Below are 20,005 nucleotides of genomic sequence, written 5' to 3' on the forward strand. Positions count from 1 at the left end.
CGACCGTCAGTGTGGTGTTAAACACCGACCTTTGACCCCCGCGGGCCGGGTTTAGGTCGTATCACCGTGTAGGGTCTAGTCCTTAAACACTAAAACGCAAGACTAATCTTCATTCGGAGATAAAGTGACGGCCACCGTTTTTTTTTTTTTTGTTTGTTTTGTTTTGTTTTTACAACTCGCTTCACAGTTTAAACACGTTTTAAGTTTCTTTACTGGATTAAAAGGTTTTGGTTTGAGCGCCTGATGAATCTTCGGCAACGCGCATATTAAAAATTGAGCACAGACGAGTCCACGTGTAATCCTAAAAAATAGATTTAGTGGATATGGAAAATAAAGAAAATGTGACTGCTGTGATCATCCTGACTATTTCCTATTGGCTCCAGTTCTGCACATACGGTAAATATATAATGTATCCAAATGTACAATGAACTGCACCTGCAGGCCCATGAACTATAAATGTACTATATATGTACTATATATATATTATAAGTTCCCATGCCGTGTTAATGAATCAATTGAATGCACTTGTACACAAATTTATTCTACAAGTAAGCTCATTAATACACAAAACGCTGTACCTGTGCATTCACAGAAATACTGCACACATGCAGAAAATCTATTCCAACGGGAGCAAAAATTCCAACGCATAGTAAAGACAATTCATGTTTCTACATGACACTACATTAATAAAAGTACCATTTTCTATACTCAATCCAACAGACATTATTTCAGACGATACTCGAGTATGAAAGTGTTGAGTATGTGGCTAACGTGCAGATGTGTTTGTGTGTATCGCATTTTTCAGGCTGATTATAAGATAAAAGAATATTTTCTGAAATGGCAATAACTACAAATTAGTTTACTTGAATCATTTTGTTTGAACTTTGACTTTTGCGGCAATGAGAGTTATTCATCTGTATGAAAAAGATGCTGCGTACCTGACAAGTGTGTGTGTGTGTGTGTGTGTGTGTGTGTGTGTGTGTGTGTGCGTGCGTGCGTGCGTGTGTGTGCGTGCGTGCGTGCGTGCGTGCGTGCGTGCGTGCGTGCGTTTTATGAAGGAAAGGAAGAGTGCCACAGACGAGGACAGAGAGTAAGAGAGAAAGAGGAAGTACGGGACGTAGAGGTGGAAAAGAAAGACGGAAAAACAAAGGAGGAAGTAGAAGGGGGGGGAAGGAAGGAAGGAAGGAAGAAGGAAGGAGAGCAGGAACAAAATAAAGACACCGGGGGGACAGAATGACAAATGAAAGCGAGGGAGCGGAGAAAGGGAAAGATGGAAAGAGAGGGAGGGAGAAAGCGAGAGTGGGAACGTGAGGGAGGGAGAACAAAGGAGGCAGTGTGTGGTGGACGGGGGATTGAGTCGCCATCTGAGACGAATAAAAACTGGAATAACAATAAAAGTCAGAAGGCGCTACCTTCCCTCCTCTTTACACAACACACACACACACACACACACACACACACACACACACACACACACACACACACACACACACACACACACACACACACACACACTCCACATATGCATCACCATTTTTGGTTGTCCTTTGTTTTTTTTTGGTGAAAGTGCTCTGTGATAAATCGCTGCTAAAAGGTTTGGAAATAAACTTGAGTTGACATTCACACTACTGACTGAAAACACACACACGCACGCACACACTTACAAACAAGTGTGGACACACACTGAGCCGCAGAATCAAAGACACATGGGACGGCAGCAAGTCCACACACACACACACACACACGCACGCACGCACACACACACACACACACACACACACACACACACACACACACACACACACACAGCAGCTGTAGTGAGGACAAAAACATACTGTTTCCAGGGAGATGGATCGTGTGCGTGTGTGTGTCCCGGTGTGTCGGTGCATGCTGTTTGTTTGCGTGTTTACATCTGTGCGAGTGTGTGTACAGATCTCTCAGGCCGTTGCCATGCAGGAGAAAGTGATCCAGTGAGACAGGATGAGAGAGTGTGAAAGATAAATTGATGGGAAACAGACGGGGGGGGGGGGGAAGAGTCACGCCAGCAGTTGTTATTGTTATTAGTGTTGCTGGTGGTGCTCTAAATTGCATCCATATTTTTTTTTTTCCCCTCCGCAAAACACCCGCCGCTTTGTCACCCGCTACTTGTATATCCGTGTTCAAATGAGTCATCGAAATGACATCAGAATAAAACCAAGGGCAGAGGAGAAAGAGAAGCAGAGGAGAAGCTCGGGGTGTGTGCTGTATAAACCAGAGATAAATGCTTCCATGCAGGTTTAATGAGCTTTATAGAACTCAATTATTTTACCGCAATCTTCTTTTTGAAAAGTTTCAGGCCCGAGATATATTCCTTTACAAAGAGGTTAACATTAAAGAATTGCTTCTTCTTTTTTTTTTTTTTGACAACAGCGTTTTGAGTTTACTTAATGATCTAAACATGACGGACATCGTTCTTCTCTGATTTTTCACCAATTAACATCTAATTATATTATATTACATTAGATAATCAATTTGGGTTCATTTTTAAATATACTATTTTTCTTTAAAGGGTATCAGTAGATCAGTATTTTTGCTTTATTTTTGCCCCGACCAATCAAAAGCAAGAGAAAAGCCTGACCCATCAACAAGTGCTTTGGTCGACAGAAACAGGCAGCAGTTGATGTGCATCACGTCAAATGATGAAGACCGTCGATTTAAGAGCTGTTATTTCTGTTTTTCAAAATACAGCAACCATTGACAAATCTCAAATCTCATCTCCACTTCTTTTCTGGTCGTTTGTTTGTGGCTTTTTTTTTTTTTTTTTTTTTTTTGGCATCAAAATTGTTCACCTGTCCTTTCTTAATCTCCCATACAAAGCTTTGCCTGCCACAGTTGTTTTATTCCAACTTGTAAGAGCCATTAAAAACTGCAGAAACCACTCGAAGTTCTGAAAAACTCTCAGAAATGTGGACGTCGTTTGCAGAGGTCTAAATACCGAAGCTGCGAAACATTGAAATCCGTCAAACATTTTCCAGGTAGTGGAAGTCTTTTTTTAATTTTTTTTTTATTGGGGATTGTCTATATGATTTACATCTACTGCACGTGCGCGCTCTTCTCCGTACAACCAGGGCAGAGTTCCATCTGCAGCTCGGCAGCCGCTTCCCCGGCAATCCATAAAAACGGGGTCCAATTTTCTGGACTACAAAAAAAAAAAAAAATCACAGAGGAAGCTGAATCGCTGTCACGCAGCCAGAGTTTACTACGAGCTCACAAAGCCTCCATTGATTTTTTTTTTTTTTTTTTTTCATTCCATATTTTTTTAATTTTTTTTTGGTATTCTATATTATATTTCCCTATTTTGCTGCATCGGATGAGAAACACTCAAAATCTGACCAGGAAGAGTCCGGCTCCGGCAGCGCCGAGCATCGCCAGGAGAGAAGACTTTGTGCACTAACGCTCGCCAGTCTGAGTGCGTAAAGTGCGTTCGCACTGTCGAGTACAGAAGTACCAGGACGACGCACTCAAAACGGTTGCGAAACACGAAACGGTCGCCATCTTGGCTTCCGTAGAGGAAGGGGGCGGAGCCACCGACGTGAAGGATTTTCAAATGAAGGCGTCTGAAAAATCTGCCGCCGTTTGTGGTTTCTTTTTCCACTTCTGCTGCAGGACAGAAGAATCAGTGCGTTTATTGACGGTGATAAAAAAAAAAAAAGAGGGCACGAAAACACGTTGATTTCTGGGTAAAACAATGTACTAATGGCAGCACGTCACTTGGAAACACGGCAACAGCGCGTGTGTGGCGTGTGTTGTACGCTCGTGTTATTTATACTGTGGGGACGAGTCTATTTACAGAGACACATTGTGGGGACTCGTGTGTCTTTCGGAGACAAAAAGCAATTCCCCTGTTATGTAAATTGTTACATTTAAGGGTGACAACTCGGGTTGAAGGAACGTTAATGTCGGGTTTAGGTTTAAAGTCAGGGTTGGTGCTAGGGTTAGGCAGGCGGCGGTGATGGTTAGGGTTGGTGTAAAGTCTGCAGGAAGAGAACGGAAGTCAATGTGTAATGTACTCTGTAGTGATGGAAACTCAATGATACATGTACGTGAATGTGTACACGCGTGTGCGTGTGTGTGTGTGTGTGTGTGTGTGTGTGTGTGTGTGTGTGTGTGTGTGTGTGTGTGTGTGTGTGTGTGTGTGTGTGTGTGTGTGTGTGTGTGTGTGTGTGTGGAAGCTCTCATGTTTCGCAGCAAAGAGCTGTTGAATGACTACTGAAAGCCAGCGCCAGATTTCTGTGAGCAGGAAGACAAAAGAGCGTGACATAAACGAACGCTAACACACACACACACACACACACACACACACACACACACACACACACACACACACACACACACACACACACACACACACACACACACACACACACACTACTCTGCTTGTTTGTCTATGTTCAAATGTTGCATTGCGGCGACACGTGCACGTCTTCCATCGGATATGCATGTGTAAGTATTTAAATGATTCGAGCGGGTACGTCTGCGACTGTCTGTGTGTGTGTGTGTGTGTGTGTGTGTGTGTGTGTGTGTGTGTGTGTGTGTGTGTGTGTGTGTGTGTGTGTGTGTGCGTGTGTGCGTGTGCTCGACGGAGGCTTCTGAATCCGACTCGTTTGACCGCCACCTAAACTCGTGTAAACAAAGCATCTCTTTAGTGGTGTAAACGTGACAGTGCAGTGAGTCACAGCCTCTGATCTTTCATATAAACAGTGAAATGTTGAGAGCTGCTGCCAAGAAGAAAAGAAAAACTCAGAAGAACCAAACGGACAAATCCAGAAGCTCTTTTTTTCTTTTTGTTGTTGGCAACTTCTTCAATGAATTTACTTTTGATTTAGTTTGAGTTTTTGTTGGCGCACTTTTCATTGTCTGTTCAGACATCGCTGCTTATGTAAAGTATTTCCCAAGTATTTTTTCTTCAGCTTACAGTTCATGTTTATTCACGACATGGGAAATTATAAACTAGAAAAAGGCTTTTCATGCACTTGCACTGTACGATACTGCAGCAATATGTTAACCGCCTATAAACAATATGATGATAATCAACCTTTCCAAGTGTCTGACAACATCGAATTTTGTGAAAGTAAACTGCGATTGAGTGATCGGCCGTGATTATTTAGCGCCGCATGAGCAAGTAGAGAATGTGAAAACGAGAGAAGAGATGAGGTTGAAGGTGCCAGACCAGAATCAGAGCAGGAATACAGTATTATACAGTAAATGGCATGCATATTAATCACCTGGTTCCTCATATACATGTTGGTTATTTTGCGGTAACTTAAAAGTAAGCGCATGCAAACGCACAAAATCTGTGTTTAGGGGCAGTAAATCATTATTCCTGCAGGCATAACTGCTGATGCAGCAAAAAATTGAAATGGGAAAAAAAATAACTAATGCAACATTAGAATGTGACTGGTAAAATATATGAATGAAAATATGTTTTAAAAAAAGGAGTCCAGACTAAAGGTGTTAAGGTTTGGGAAAGGGGGCGACGTAACATGCAGTAAAGCGAAGGAATAATACAAAAACAAAATGTGTAAAATGTGCCAAAGTATGAAATATAGGATGTATTGAAAAAAAAAAAAAAAAAAAAGGGGGATCATTATAAATGAAAGCTGATATGGGAATGGACAAGAAAACGCACCGCTTTGTGCAAAAGGTCGCAGATGTCGTGCACGGCACGCGCGCAGATGAGAAGGCGGTGCGGTGCGACGCGTTTTTACATTTCTGCATCGACGCACCGTGAATCATGGGAAAACGCGGCGGTCAGTGGGATTCGGGGGGCCCGCGAGGGGAAAAAAACGGATGGCCTTTTCAAACCGCCTGAGAACGGCGCTCACATCTTGAAATCATAAATTCACAATCCATTCTGAGTGCCTCTCAGAAAAAAAAAATAGCGACCGCTCCTCCCGTGGCGGATGATGGTTTCAGCAAATGTCGGGAGCAGTTTTGGGAGTTAAAAAAGGACAATTTTCTGGTAGCGGTCCAGCTCCTGTGACTGAGTACACGGCTTCAAAGAGACTGCCAACACTAGTCCACATTGTTAGTTTAACCTGTTCGATTTCATTTAACATATGACCTTATGCTGACTAATCTCTGGGGGGATTTACGCCCCTCGTGTTGACTGTTCGGTAAATTATAAGAAAAGAACGACAAAGTGAAGCAATAACTTCCCTTCCCGGGTTGAGATAAAACTCCCGTGTTCGGAGCAGCTTAGATTGGCTGCGTTTTCTTCCTTTCAGGGGTGTTGTTAAATTTGGTGATTCATTTGAAGGAGTTATTAATGTAGGTTTGTTTTCATACACGCGAGTCCTTTCTGAGACAGATGGATGTTACGTCAAGCGTCGGTGCCAATGCTGTGTGCCGTCTGTCACATCAATGGCATTTTTGATTTTTTTTTTTTTTTAACAAGGAAGATGCTGTTTAATAGTTTAATGTTGTTAATTTGGTTCCGCAAGCACACAAAATGCAATTAAAAACCAGTCACGCCTAAAAAATGAGATGCATTTCTTGTGCGAGAAGATTATTTGACAATGAAGCCTTCGGTCGATGTACTTTTTTCTGATGACCTCTAATTTCCACCAGGAAATGTCTGATGGCCTTCACTGATGGATGCTATAATTACATCCGCTTCTACTTTATTCTCCGTCCAGCTGCAGCTTGCTAACTGCAAAATTGTGGACACCATTTTGTGGCCAATTTTGAGTTTGACAACAGCTTTCACACATTAGTAATTTAAACCGAACTCTTAAGAGTTTGAAAACGCCCACGGTCTGTTTTCTTCTTTTAAAAGGAGGTAAAAAGACTTTATAAATCTGGAGGACAGTCAAGAGAAGCACCCCACCAAAAAGGTGACCGAATGCAAGGGATTCTGGGAGACGTGAAGACAAATATCAACATCTGGCTGCTTGGAAAGACACTTCGAAATATGTTCTCAACTGAAAACCAACAGAAAAGAGAGACAAGAAAAAAAAACACAAAAAAACAACAACATCTTTTTTGTTTTTCCTCACAGAAATCTCCAACCTGGTTGAATCACAGGTCACAGAAACACCGTCTAATAATTAAGCAACTCGTGAGTCACTCGGCTTGTCTCTTAAAAGTTTAGCTTCTAATTGGGAATTGCAAAGGAAAACAGAACCGAATACGAGACTGCAACCATAACAAACCGTTCCACTCCGGTTCGGACCGCAGGAAACAAACTGTAGGCGTGATCTAACGGCGCCAGGATTAGGAGTCCCGCTCCACATGCAGTCCAACAGGCAGAGCAAGGCACCGACACCACCGGGGTTAGGAGGTTTAACTCCCGACAGGGCCAACACTTTTTTTTTTTTTTTTTTTTTTAAATGTATGTTCTCACAGCACCCGTACGAAAGGCTCCGATGAAAAAAAAAAAAAAAAAAAGCCTCCTCCGACTGGTTTACATTACACACGCTGTAAATTTACGCTTACATGCGCACAAAAGGTGAAAAAAAAAAAAAAAGAAAAACCAGAGTGCATGCAGACTTGTATAACAGCTCGAAGCGGGGACGCCTGACACCGCGTTACGGGACGGGCGAGGTTCGTTTAATGAGCCGACAGAAGGTATCTGCGCCGCCGCCGTGTGGGGGGAAAAAAAAAAAAGGTGTCCGTCAGCGAGACAACAGACGAGCGTGATAAGACCGACGGGAGTCGAAAAAACATAAATGCAGAAAGTCAGCTGGTGCCGATGAATGTGTCTGCACAGTCTGCGGAGGAGGTGAAGGGAGGTGAGGAGATACTGGGGTGCGTGTACGTGTGATTTAGGAGACCGAATGAGGCCGAGAAAAAAAAAAAGACAAAAAAGTGATTGATGACATCAGACGATGAAAAACCAGCTGCAGACAGCGGTGCAGTGCAAGTCGTTATATTGCACCTGAAAGTCTTTCTTTTGTATTGTTGGGTGTTTTTTTTTTATTAATTTTTTTTCATAAGTTTCACTCACTGAACAACAATTTAAAAAAAAATTTGTGTGTCAAAATCTTTCTTCAAACGTGTTTTCCTTCTGCAATGAAGTCTTGCTTAAGTCCTCGGCCCTGTTCGACCTTTATTTTCCCCTTAATTTCCATTTTGAGCGTCACAGTTTAAAGGGTTATTTCCCCCAAAAGGTGTTTTCTTTTTTTTCTTTTTTTACCCAAAATTGTAATATGCTGTAATATTAGACTCCACACGATGCGATGAAAGAGGGTTTTGTTCATTCGAGGCGCCCCCATGCCGTAGAGAAGAGGTACAAAGTCCAGACGCAGATAAATGAAAGCCAAAGCAAACACACCAGATATCATCTTGAGCAAAGATGTCGCCGTGTTAATTCAGGTGGACTCCCCCATTATTTAGACGTCTACTGTGTGTTTGTCCAAGAGCCAAAACAGTCACCGTGATCAGAGCTAACGATAACGAGGAGGAGCGGTTGTATTGACTTACCCATGGTCTCCAGAACAAACTGGTCATGAGTGATGGCCAGAGGAGGCTGGACAGCGATGGTCAGCTTCGAGGACTGTACGACGCATTTGGCCTTCACCTTCACCTGGAGAGAGAAGAATGATGATGAAGTGAGACAAATGGAGCAGAGGGGAAAAAAAAAAAAAAAAAAAAGGAGAGAGAGAGAGAGGAGGAAAACAAATTAAAAAAATAAAAATAAGGATGAGGCGAGTTGGTGGCTCACCTGTACGGTCACTGAAGGGACAGGCACACCATCGATATCTTGGATCAGCGCTTGCTGTGGACACAGAACAGGAGAAAGATGAGTCTCTGTGTGTGTGTGTGTGTGTGTGTGTGTGTGTGTGTGTGTGTGTGTGTGTGTGTGTGTGTGTGTGTGTGTGTGTGTGTGTGTGTGTGTGTGTGTGTGTGTGTGTGTGTGTGTGTGTGTGTGTGTGTGTGTGTGTGTGTGTGTGTGTTGATAAATGTGTAAATGTGAGCTCTATGTTTGTTTACCGATGGGCTGTCCATGCTGGAGGACACATGAGTTGAAACAGACAGGTCCTCCTCAATGTCAGTTTTGGGCAGGATGTCTGGAATGAAAACCGTTTTTGTCTCAGAGACTTTAAGACTCTTTTCTTGCTGTTTGACTGTCAAAATAAACTTCGAAGACATCAGTTTAGGCTCTAGAAACTCTTGTTGAGAACATTTGTCATTTGCGAGTGTATTCAATGAAGAACTAATCTATTCATCAGAAAGCAGCAGTCTCCTACCTTGAGTCTTGGTGGCCTCTCTGATGAACCTCTGCAGTTTCTTCATCTCAGCGTCCACCTGCTCGTAGTCGGCCTCCCGGGCGTCCACCTTAGGAGTCGAGAAGAAGGAGGGGTCCGTACCCATGTAGGAGCACAGGAGATGACCATCTGTACTCAGACTGATGACAACTCCCTTCAGCTCCCTGAGGGGAGGAGAGGAGAGGAGAGGAGAGGAGAGGAGAGGAGAGGAGAGGAGAGGAGAGGAGAGGAGAGGAGAGGAGAGGAGAGGAGAGGAGAGGAGAGGAGAGGAGAGGAGAGGAGAGGAGAGGAAACGAGAAGAGAGGAGAGGAGAGGAGAGGAGAGGAGAGGAGAGGAGAGGAGAGGAGAGGAGAGGAGAGGAGAGGAAACGAGAAGAGAGGAGAGGAAACGAGAGGAAACAAGAGGAAACGAGAGGAGAGGAAACAAGTGGAAACAAGTGGAGAGGAATTAAGTCAATGATTTGGTTCTTTTGCTGAGGTTTTTTCCTCTGTTTGGAACCTAAACTTTCCTCTGTAGTTCAGGACTAGTTTCCGATATGGAACAAGATGATGAGAGGGGAAGCATGAGGAAATGCTGAGTGATGCAATAACATGTTTGTGTGTGTGACTCTGTGTGTAAGGTAACTGGTTACAGATGTGTAGCGTGTGTGTGTGAGTTCTGTTTCAGTTTCGGTGAGGCAGGCGCACACACACACACACACACACACACACACACACACACACACACACACACACACACACACACACACACACACACACACACACACACACACACACACACACACTAGGGGGTGTTCAGGTCAAGAGCAGCAGCCAGCTCCACACCTGCACAGGAGGGCGTCTGCGGGGGCATAAAACATTCATTTTAACTGCAGCGGAAACAAACACACACACACACACACACACACACACACACACACACACACACACACACACACACACACACACACACACACACACACACACACACACTATCATATTTATAGAGATGTGACCAATTGCTACACACACAAACAGACACACATCCCCCTCCCTCACTGAAAACGATTTCCCACCACTCACGAGACAAGGACTGTTGATCAAACATGTAAACAGACAAATGGACAGAAGGAAATACACAGCAGCTGTCAGTAGGGATGTAAACATAACATGCACACCACTATAAGTCCAAACAGCCAAAAAAATAAACAACACGTGCAATGCGTTTTTTGCAAATCTGATCTATTTGGAGTCGTTTTGAAATGCGATCGCTCTCCGGTCAGTCGGGACGCGCCGACGGCTCAGATTGGATTTCTTACATCGCTCGCAGCGCGACGCACGATGACGATGTCATTTTCAGAGAGACAGAGGGAGCAGGATCCACGCTACCGCCAGCTGCACTATCCAAAATAGATATATTCTGCCCGGGACTTTTGCTTTTGCGTCGAAAAAGCCGCGTCACCGTCATGTAGCCACGCGTGTGTCGTTGCCACGGCAACCCCTGCAGATAGGGCGGTGATGCCTGGACGCCCCGTATCCCATGTGCTCGCTCGCGTAACAGCGCGGGCACAGTCCGTCCTAAAAGATGTTATTTTGAGTAATAAATTCAATTTGCCTGCAGTCTGAACCGAGGCTAACACTCTAAATGGGTAATTTCCGATAATTTAACATTCACGTATGACTGTCAAGTTTTTCCACAGGTCTGTTTCAGGTTTGGTCCATATTTGGGAATCGTGAAGATTTAGTTGGCGAGGACAGTTTGGAAGGCCAAAGAGAGCCCCGATCACTTAATCTGGGCTTGGAAGAATTAAGTAGTAAAATCCAATACTGCTCTCCAAAAACACAAAGCAAGAACTCCTGTAAATTACAGCTGCCCGTGGCGAAGCCGCTGCTGCTGCTGCTGCTGCTGCTGCTGCTGCTGCGGCTGCGGCCGTGTGTATTTGTCTTGTGTGGAACGGAGTGTGTGTTACTCTCCCACACTCTGTGCAGCGTCCCACCGACACGGCGAACAACCCGATGGCTATCGAATGCTTTAAAACAACACAGCCCACAACTAAACCAAACAGCTACCCAGACACACACTATCTGCTGCATCTACAACACACACACACACGCGCGCGCACGCACACACACACACATACATACACACACACAACCAGAAACCACATCATTTTTCAACCGTGTTTGTGTTTTGCGTTGTAATTGTATCAAATTGCAGCTTGATTGGGGTTGTTTGGAAAAAAAGACAAAGGATTGGCTACAGCTGGCCCCTCCCCGCTAGGCTCTGATTGGCCAGCTGGAAGACATTGGGACGGGTAATTTCCTTTCAAATGTCACGGTCCGGATTTCACAAGCTGATTAAACACGTCAACATACCTGCTGTATGTACACGTGTGGGTCTACATGTGTATTCCTTAAAGTGGCATTGAGAGTCTTTAATAAACTGGCTTTTTTTTTCTTCTTTTTCCCACGTTTAAAAACTTCACATCGGTTCCCTCGTAAGCGCCTTCCTGTCTTCACAGCGAGGAAACGGTAACATCAGATGTCTCGTTTTGCCGGGAGGTTTGTACTCACGGGAAGTTGGCAAGACGAACAGCCACAGGCACAAAGGGGAGCTGGGCTGCCCACTTCAGAGTCACATCCTGGTAAACCAGCAGCATGTTGGTGTGGTTACCTAGCAACAGGTTTGTGGTGCCATCTGTCACTACGGATGAAAACCAGAAAAAAAAAAAAAAAAAGGAGGAGGTCAGAAAGAAGAACAGAGCTGATGTTACATTTTACACATGATATTCGATGTTCTCATGCAAAGCAACAACAACAACAACAACAACAACAACAACAACAAAAGTGCATTCTGCCATTAGGATGAAAGCCTGGCTTATAGAGAGATTAGACGGACCCTGGACCTGATTGGGATAATAGCACGCCAAGTTCAGACTCCACATTGTCTTTTTGACATTTTTCCAACAACTTTGCTGTGATGATTCATGTTTGTGTCCCCGCGGCTACAAAACCAGGCCCGAGTTCCATAGCGGCACAGATTTAAGGGATTTGTCCCTGATTTTTAGTTTTGGAAAAACAGTAGCACACTTTCACAAATCCTACGACCACGGGGGACAGAAATAATAAAATACCCGTGATGGGTGGCGCTGCCCTTTTCAAAATGGAGTACGACTAGTTCTCTCCTGGGATGAAAAAAAAAAAAATCATTTCTCTACATTTTACATCTGGTTTACATGTCGAAATTTTGTCATCGAGATCTTTCAAGGTCAGCTTTTTCTAGGTGTGTATACAACTGAAGTTACACACACACACTTTCTCTTGTGACTCATGGCAAGAAACGTTCAATCTAAATTATGTTTTACTGCTTATGTTCCTCACACACACACACACACACACACACACACACAATTGTCCAGTCAGTCCCACCGATGGTGCGGTTACCACCTAGAGAGATCTGAGGTGACGGCCACACACAAAACAAACACGCCTCGCTCACGCAGTCGAGGGCAGGAATTGTAATGCAGCGACGGCGGTCAGCAGGGTGGTACGGTGCAAGGGGTCAAAATGACAGAGTGTGCGTTGTGGGCCACATCAAAGCAACAAAAAAAAAACACACAAAAAACACACACCTTATATCTCGGCATCAGCCTTATAATTACCACCTATTTATATAAAAAAAAAAAAAAAAAGAGTCCAATCTATGTACTGCCTTTGTTTTCAAGCTGAGCATCTCTCCTAGACTTCGCCTCCTTTTCTTCCTTTTTATTTATTCTTCTCCGTTCTTTTCTCGACGTCCCCTTCTTTTCTTTCTCTGCTCTTTTGCATCGTCTTTTTCCGCACTCTTTCCTCCATCTTTATTGTGCGTCTTTCTAACTATATGCCACGAAATTCCTATTAATCAAACCATCCACTGACCCTGACTTAATCTGCAGGAATCTGACCCGTGTCTTTTCACCATCACTTCTTTTTGAGTTGGATGTCAGGTACTTGAATGTATATTATATCATATTTGATAGAATATTATTACTACTCGCATATATATTTTATATATATTGCTTGTGTGTGTATTTATAACATTGTTTTGTAGTTAGTTTTTTTTTACGTTTCCAAAAGTTGTTTTTATTATGCTATTCTTTTCTTATTGCATGTGTATTTGTAATTTTTTTTTTTTTTTTTTTATCTATCTTTCGTGACAACTACATTTCCCCACCGCAGGATTAATAAAGCCTTATCGTTTCTTAGTCACGTTCCTATCGTTTTTGCATCCTTGTATGGTTTGCAGGCAGGAGCTGAGCTGCGGTCGGGGGTGTTCCTGAGCAGTCAAGACAGTTTATGACAAAAGAAAGGAGTGGACACGTAGAGGGAGGTAGGCCGAGAGGCTGAGGGCATCGCTCCAGCAGACGCAGCTGTGAGGCCGAGAGCCAGAAGGAAAGCATTAGGAAATGCTGGACATATCGCTGTTGTCTACCCTGCACAGTCTCAGCTAGGAAGGCTCTGTAGAAAACCCACTGCTGTAGACGGCCCGGCAAACAAATACAGGAGCCCCGACGGAACAACGGGTGGCAGCTCCGACGGTGTCACTAAACATCAGCCTCGTGACTAAACAAAAGGACTCGAGACTGGACTGTTTGTTTGGTGTCGAGAGTTAAGATTATTGCTGCAGCGGCGGCAGCAGCAGCAGCAGCAGCAGCAGGCTCCTGGGAGCTGTCATCCTCCAGCCATCTGGGAATTTTTATGCGGTTTTGATTGTTGACAGGAATCATGTCGCAATAAAAGCTGCTTTTGTTGCGCTGGCAGTTCGCAGTATTGAATTCATAGACGATTTCCAAGAGCAATTTGAATAATCTAAATAACGTCTGGAACAGATAGCGCAGGGCACTTTGAAAGCCGAGATATTTTAATTCCAAAATTGAAAACAGATACCGGCAGAAAGCTCTTGGCCATCCTCGCAATCCTGCCATAAATCCACCCTCCTGGATCTTTCCTCCATCCTATTTTTTTTTTTTTTTTCATTTACATCCCCTTTTGACTTTTTCTTTCCATCTGTCTGTGTTTTTCTTCTTTTTTTTTTGTTAAATCAAGTGTATTGCACTCAACAAAAAAAACATGTTTTTACAGTATATTGTTGTACCAGACAGAAACACTTTTGTTGCTGTAAAGGACGCATGAAATATCACATTAGAGCTTTTGTCTCTTGCTGTAAAGATAAATTGAGAAAACAGAAGCAAAGAAAATGATCTGATCCTACATTGCCGTTGTAAACACCCTTGACCAATTAAAAAGACTTACTTAATCTAAGAAGATTTTATACAAATGAATAAAATGGGTTTCTGAAACATAAACCGGAGCAACCAGAGTAACTCTCTTTAAACGGATGCACGACCGTGCAGATTAAAGACTGTTCCACTCGGTTTAGAACCAAAACTAATAAAATCACATCTGTGCGTTAGTATGCAGTATAAATAAAAAAATGTATAAAAAAAAAATATATATATATATATATATATATATCGCTGTACCAGCGAGGCAATAAACAGACACAGAGACGAGATGGTGTACGTAGTGGAGGATTTTGCAGCTAAAGAGCCGATACTTCACTGTGCGGTTGGTGGAGACCAAAAATAAGAGTTGAAAGCAGATTAAATATTGGATTTACACAATAAACTCCAAATCCAACTGTTTGCTAACACATTTGCCAGATCAACTTAAAAAGTGGCATTATGTCAACGCTTTAATGTTTTAAAAAACGTCCTTTTTTTTAAAATAATTGTTTGTTTTTATTAGTTCAGTTTAGCCAAACCCATAAAGGAGCATCGATTCTCTGCAGCAGTCTCTCCGAATACCAATAAATAACCAGTCACAGACGTACATAGTATTCAACTGGACGGCGATGATATATCGCCCGTATCACACATCCGTTCAGCTTGCGCTGCACGTTTACGTCCGACAGAGTGTTCAGCAGTCTGCTCAGTTTTGCTTCGATGCGTGTAGCAGAGCCGCTCCGTTTATTCCATCCTATTCTGCCAAAAGCAGCTTCCTGCACAGCCGGTCAGGTGGCAGCGAGCCACGAGCACAAAACGCTTTGTTTTTATGGATTTCATTCACGTATTTTCAGACGTCTTGGTTTTGGCAGGTGCAGCGATGCGTACGAGGTTTTGTGATTCTGCCCTGTTCTTCGCTCCAGGCTGAACACATCTGAACTTTGCCAGTGCTGCAGTGGCCAAATATGAAAGCTAGCTGCGCCTCAAAGGATTTGAATGTCCAGTCCAGCCATTCAAACATACTAAGAGCAATAACATGTTTTATTGCCCATTTTTATTTTCCTTTCTATTCCCGGTGACTCCGGATTAGTGGTCAAATGTGAAGGGGTGAGAAGTGTAAGCTTTCTATTTGAGAGCGATCTAACATGCCCCGTGACCTTTGAACTCTGTGATGTGATGTAACCATTTGAAGTATGTGTGTACAGGAAGAAAACATTCTCCGAACCGAAACACCACGTTTGAGGATATATTCTAAGTTGAACTATAACGCATTCACTTTGTTTCTGCTGCATGATATATATATATTTTTTAAGAAACAGGATTGGCATTTCATTTCCACTTTAAAACTCAACAACCAATGTTTCCCATTACTTCTCACTTTTAATCCAAATTCAACCCTTGCTCTCACACACCTGATCCGATTAAGGGCCCGTTCCAAACGGTATCCACGGTATAAGTGTTAAGTCCTTAAGTGGATCAGGTGTTCGGCAGTAGAGCTGAAAACAATCTTACAGGACCGGACTAACTTCAGGTCTCGTAAAAGGTGAAATACCCCTTCAGTCGCTGCGCCAATTGAGCCTCGTGCTAAAAGTCCAGCGTCCCGGTTTACCTGAGGCGTAGGGCAAGAAGCAGCTGGGGTTGAACTCCAGCTTCTTCATGAAGCGGATCTGTCCGTTGTCCCGGAGACAGTAGAGGTTCCTCTCGCCCAGGATGAAGATGGAGGAGGAGGAGTGGGAGAAGGAGCCGACGGTGAGGTCCAGGGCATGTTCTCCGAGGACAAACGTCCAGTCGGGCTGGAAGAGAACACGAACACAGAGAGTTGCGGTCACACTACCGTCGTTTCTTTATTAAAAAAACAAAAAAAAAACAAGCATGACATAAACGATAAGCAACGTCGAGCGCGATCCGAACGGGCTTAATCAGAACGGGGCAAAGTCCCTGAAATCATTCTGTATTTGATATTCCCTTTTTTAAAAGAGGAAGAAATCCCATTTAAGCTTTACAAATGTGTGTGTCGGCGTTCATAGATCTTCAGATATTACATATATTGTACATATTTGTGTCGGAGACTCACCGTCAGCCTCTTGCCTCCAGTCTTGAGGGGCAGGTCGGGATCCTGTCGACTCTCCGCCTCCGTAGCCACGGACAGAGTCTCGTACCTGAGAGTCGCACAGACACACTAAGTATCACGTTCAACTTTGTTTGTTGAGGGTTGTTTGTTGTCTGTTTTATAATGTTGGTTGCCGAGTTGTGTTTTGTAAATACAGCATATACAAATCAACTAATTCCAAATCTATGACTAAAATATTCAGTCAAAAAACTCAAATGTACAAGTCTGGAGAACCATTACCATCTTGCTTTTTCATTTTTAGTTCCTTCCTATATTCAGTTTTCTTTACCTTTTTCTTTTCAGCGACATTTAACATGAACAAAACACACAATTAGTTACTCATATTTAGACTACTGGCAATAAAACGTCTTGCTTAAGGACACGTTGCATTGTGCAGGCAGTCTCTCTCGTCAAGTATTCCCATTAGATATTCCCCATTCAGTCTAAAAACTCTAATTAAGAGACTAGAAAAACTGGAACAAAACCAGTCATTTTTCACAGGGAATTTCAGTCCTTCAGGCCAGAGCGGAAATCCTAGTACACGCCAAAATGAAGTCAAACGCTGTAGAACATGTTCAAAATGAAGAAAACCCCGCTAGCATCGTATTCCTCTTCCACTTTTGCAGCTTCTGTCAGGTCAGTCAACACGCCGCTGACCCGCCTCTCCCCGGAACTGCGGTCTATCAGTTTTAATCAGTGAGCTGTTGGCAACTGGCTGAGGATAAAGTGCTCGGACTGATCTGTGGTCAGTTGATTTTGGCATTTGCAGCATCAGGCATTTTCCAGTAAAAAGTTGGCAGTCGAAGAAGCTTGGCGGGAATCTATCCCTCCTTCTTCTGACACCTGGACGGATGAACACAGAGCTCCCGGACCCGACTCGGCCCGACTCCGAACCGCAGACCAAACACTAAATGAACTGCTGATTTATTCACTCCGTTTTCTCACCCCGTGTTGCATGTTTGGACCACAAAACTGTTGTTAATCAAAGCAGACGGGCCTGAAGTCCACCTTAAATTGTGTTGGAACCATAATCCAATATGGCTGCCACTTTATGGGCACCGCCAGCGATTTTAGCGCTGCGACCGGCTCCTCTATTTTCCTTTGTGCATTCCATTGTGGCACAATAATATACATCAACAGGACATTTAAATACGAAGCATTTTTACAACGTGTACTGACGTTTTAGCCACGCATGCAACTTTAGAGCAGGAAACATCAGCTGGTCACAAGTACTTTGATTTAGACTGTTTCACACATTTGGGATTTCAGAGACGATGAGCCCTGAGGACTTTGGTGATTTAAGAGGTTGTGAACATCTGGCAATAACATGTGTCCTGAATAACAAGTGGTCAGCTGAAAGTACAGGTGTGAACGCACCCAGGACGCACTGAGGACCATCACCTGATCCGCTCAGACCACATTCGTCGATCCGACACGCATAAAACCACATGCAGTGTGAACCCAAATGTGCCACATCGAAAGGCCACATACTCACATGATGTGCTCTAAATGAGCAATAGAAAATAAGTGCAGCTCTCGATGCCACGTTCCTATGTTCCTATCTGACCTGGTGCTTCCACTTGTTACTGTCACGTTAATTGTTTAATTGTTAAATGTTTAATTTTTTTTTTTTTTCCTCAGCTTAAACAGTTCTTACACCTGAATATCTATGCTGGCCCTACTTTTATTTATTCATTTTCTTGACAAAAAAAAAAGATCCTGTGTGATTCTGCCGAGCGCAGCTGAACTGCATATAAAGCGTGAGATATTTACCAGCAAACTTGCGGGTGTAAATCAGCTGTTTACAGAATTTAAACAGCTGTGTGTGAGACTTGTTTCGCCAAAAGCTCCTCTGGGATTCGTTTTTTTGTCCTTTTAGTTCTTGTCTAATTTGTGACACACATCATCCCTTGACTGTGGAAGAGCCGCTGCCCCTACATACAGTTCCCTTCGCCACCACAGCGCCATGTTAAACCCACTTGAATTTAAAAAAAAACAACAAAAAAAAACATCAGGTCTTGACGGTTCAGGTTGTCAATTACAGCACTTTTGTAATATATAGCGCATTTTTCAAATGAGGCTGCAGTGAGTCATTTTTGTTAAATTCGTGCTGCTTCAACTGCCCTCCTTCCATTTTTAGACATGTTCGTGTGCTTATTTAATATTTACTACATTGATGTGATGTACGTGTTCGTTTGCATATCGGAGCGAGGAAGTGAGATCAGATCACAAATGATCGCAAGTGCACCTGTGATCGTAATGCCAAATGTACTAAGGGCCTGAGTTTAGTCTACAACCAAATGCCTGCATAACAAATAACATTCCCACTATAGCCTCGACTGGGCTTTGGGTTTAATTCTAATTGGCAAATGTTAGCATGCTTGTTAGCAAATTACATCAAGATGGTGGACATGGTAAACATTAGTATGTTAGCGTGAGAATTTCAGAATGCGACCGCAAAAGAGCCACTGAATGGGATGTATATCCTGTTTTTTTTGTTTTTTTGTTAGCATCCTTAATTTTGGCATTTAATGTGTGCATGCCATCTGCATAGGATTAGCGTACAGTATGAAACTGGGACACATCTCTGGTATGCATGTCGTGCTGCTTGGTCCCGAACGACCCATTACTGTTCAAATTTGAGACCAAGCCATAGAAAATTGAAGTTCAAAATAAATAACATTTCAAACGCTGTCACTTCCCATGCAGGTCAGTATGAGTTCTTTATAAATACTATTAGTTCCCTCTCTTTGTTCATTTTTATTTTATTTAAATTTTTCTATTTTTGTATAGAACAGGAAACCTTCACATCACGGCTCAATTCCCTTGGCTGAACGACATTTTTGGTTCATACCTGGATAAATCTGATTACCATATGTGGCCCGAAAAGTGACGCTAATTCCTCATAGCACCGTGTATAAAACAGCAAATGATGTGTTTAAAACTTTGATTTTTGCAATACAACACGAGATTTATAGTTTTGAATTCATCCGTACAGTAGCAGCGCCCGCTGAGCCTCTATGAGAAAACGGCGAGCCGACTAATGAGCTTTATGGATGACTGCCAGTAAAGAAACCTTTTCATCACGCCATGACCATTTCCTGGGGAAGAAAATGGACTAAAAATTATATTAAACATGTCAGGGGGCTTTAGCCCTTTAAAGCAACACTCACTGGATCGACAGGCAGACAGGCAGACTGCATGAGTGAATGGATTAAATTCTAGACTAATAGCACTAAAATAACACCGTAAAATAACTGTATTCTTTCGCGCTGTTTTGATATTTCAATCACACCCTTCACTTAGATGTTTTACTAATGATGGGATATGAGGTAGCATGAATGAATTAAAAACTGCCCGTGCATGTGTGTGTATGTGGGAGACTGCGTGTGTTCGCTTCCATCC

General features: G+C 43.1%; 1 protein-coding gene and 1 long non-coding RNA gene across 3 annotated transcripts in view; one reads left to right on the forward strand and one right to left on the reverse strand.

The window, feature by feature from the left end:
* bbs9 (Bardet-Biedl syndrome 9) overlaps window positions 1-20,005 on the reverse strand; it is a 165,038-nt gene that overhangs the window by 130,469 nt on the left and 14,564 nt on the right. For both annotated transcript variants that reach the window (XM_069711947.1, XM_069711946.1), the window contains exons 7-13: window positions 16,565-16,649; window positions 16,100-16,283; window positions 11,801-11,930; window positions 9,231-9,412; window positions 8,974-9,050; window positions 8,705-8,758; window positions 8,464-8,566 (exon numbers count right to left, since the gene is read on the reverse strand). In XM_069711947.1, coding sequence (XP_069568048.1) covers window positions 8,464-8,566; window positions 8,705-8,758; window positions 8,974-9,050; window positions 9,231-9,412; window positions 11,801-11,930; window positions 16,100-16,283; window positions 16,565-16,649 — 815 coding nt within the window. The remainder of the gene's footprint in view (window positions 1-8,463; window positions 8,567-8,704; window positions 8,759-8,973; window positions 9,051-9,230; window positions 9,413-11,800; window positions 11,931-16,099; window positions 16,284-16,564; window positions 16,650-20,005) is intronic.
* LOC138628761 (uncharacterized) overlaps window positions 1-20,005 on the forward strand; it is a 76,986-nt gene that overhangs the window by 30,939 nt on the left and 26,042 nt on the right. The window lies entirely within an intron of this gene.

This window comes from Brachyistius frenatus, unplaced genomic scaffold (assembly GCF_029030835.1).
Source record: "Brachyistius frenatus isolate BFR_SWC_R1_liver_20210118 unplaced genomic scaffold, ASM2903083v1 Contig_104, whole genome shotgun sequence".
Classification (NCBI taxonomy): Eukaryota; Metazoa; Chordata; class Actinopteri; family Embiotocidae; genus Brachyistius; species Brachyistius frenatus.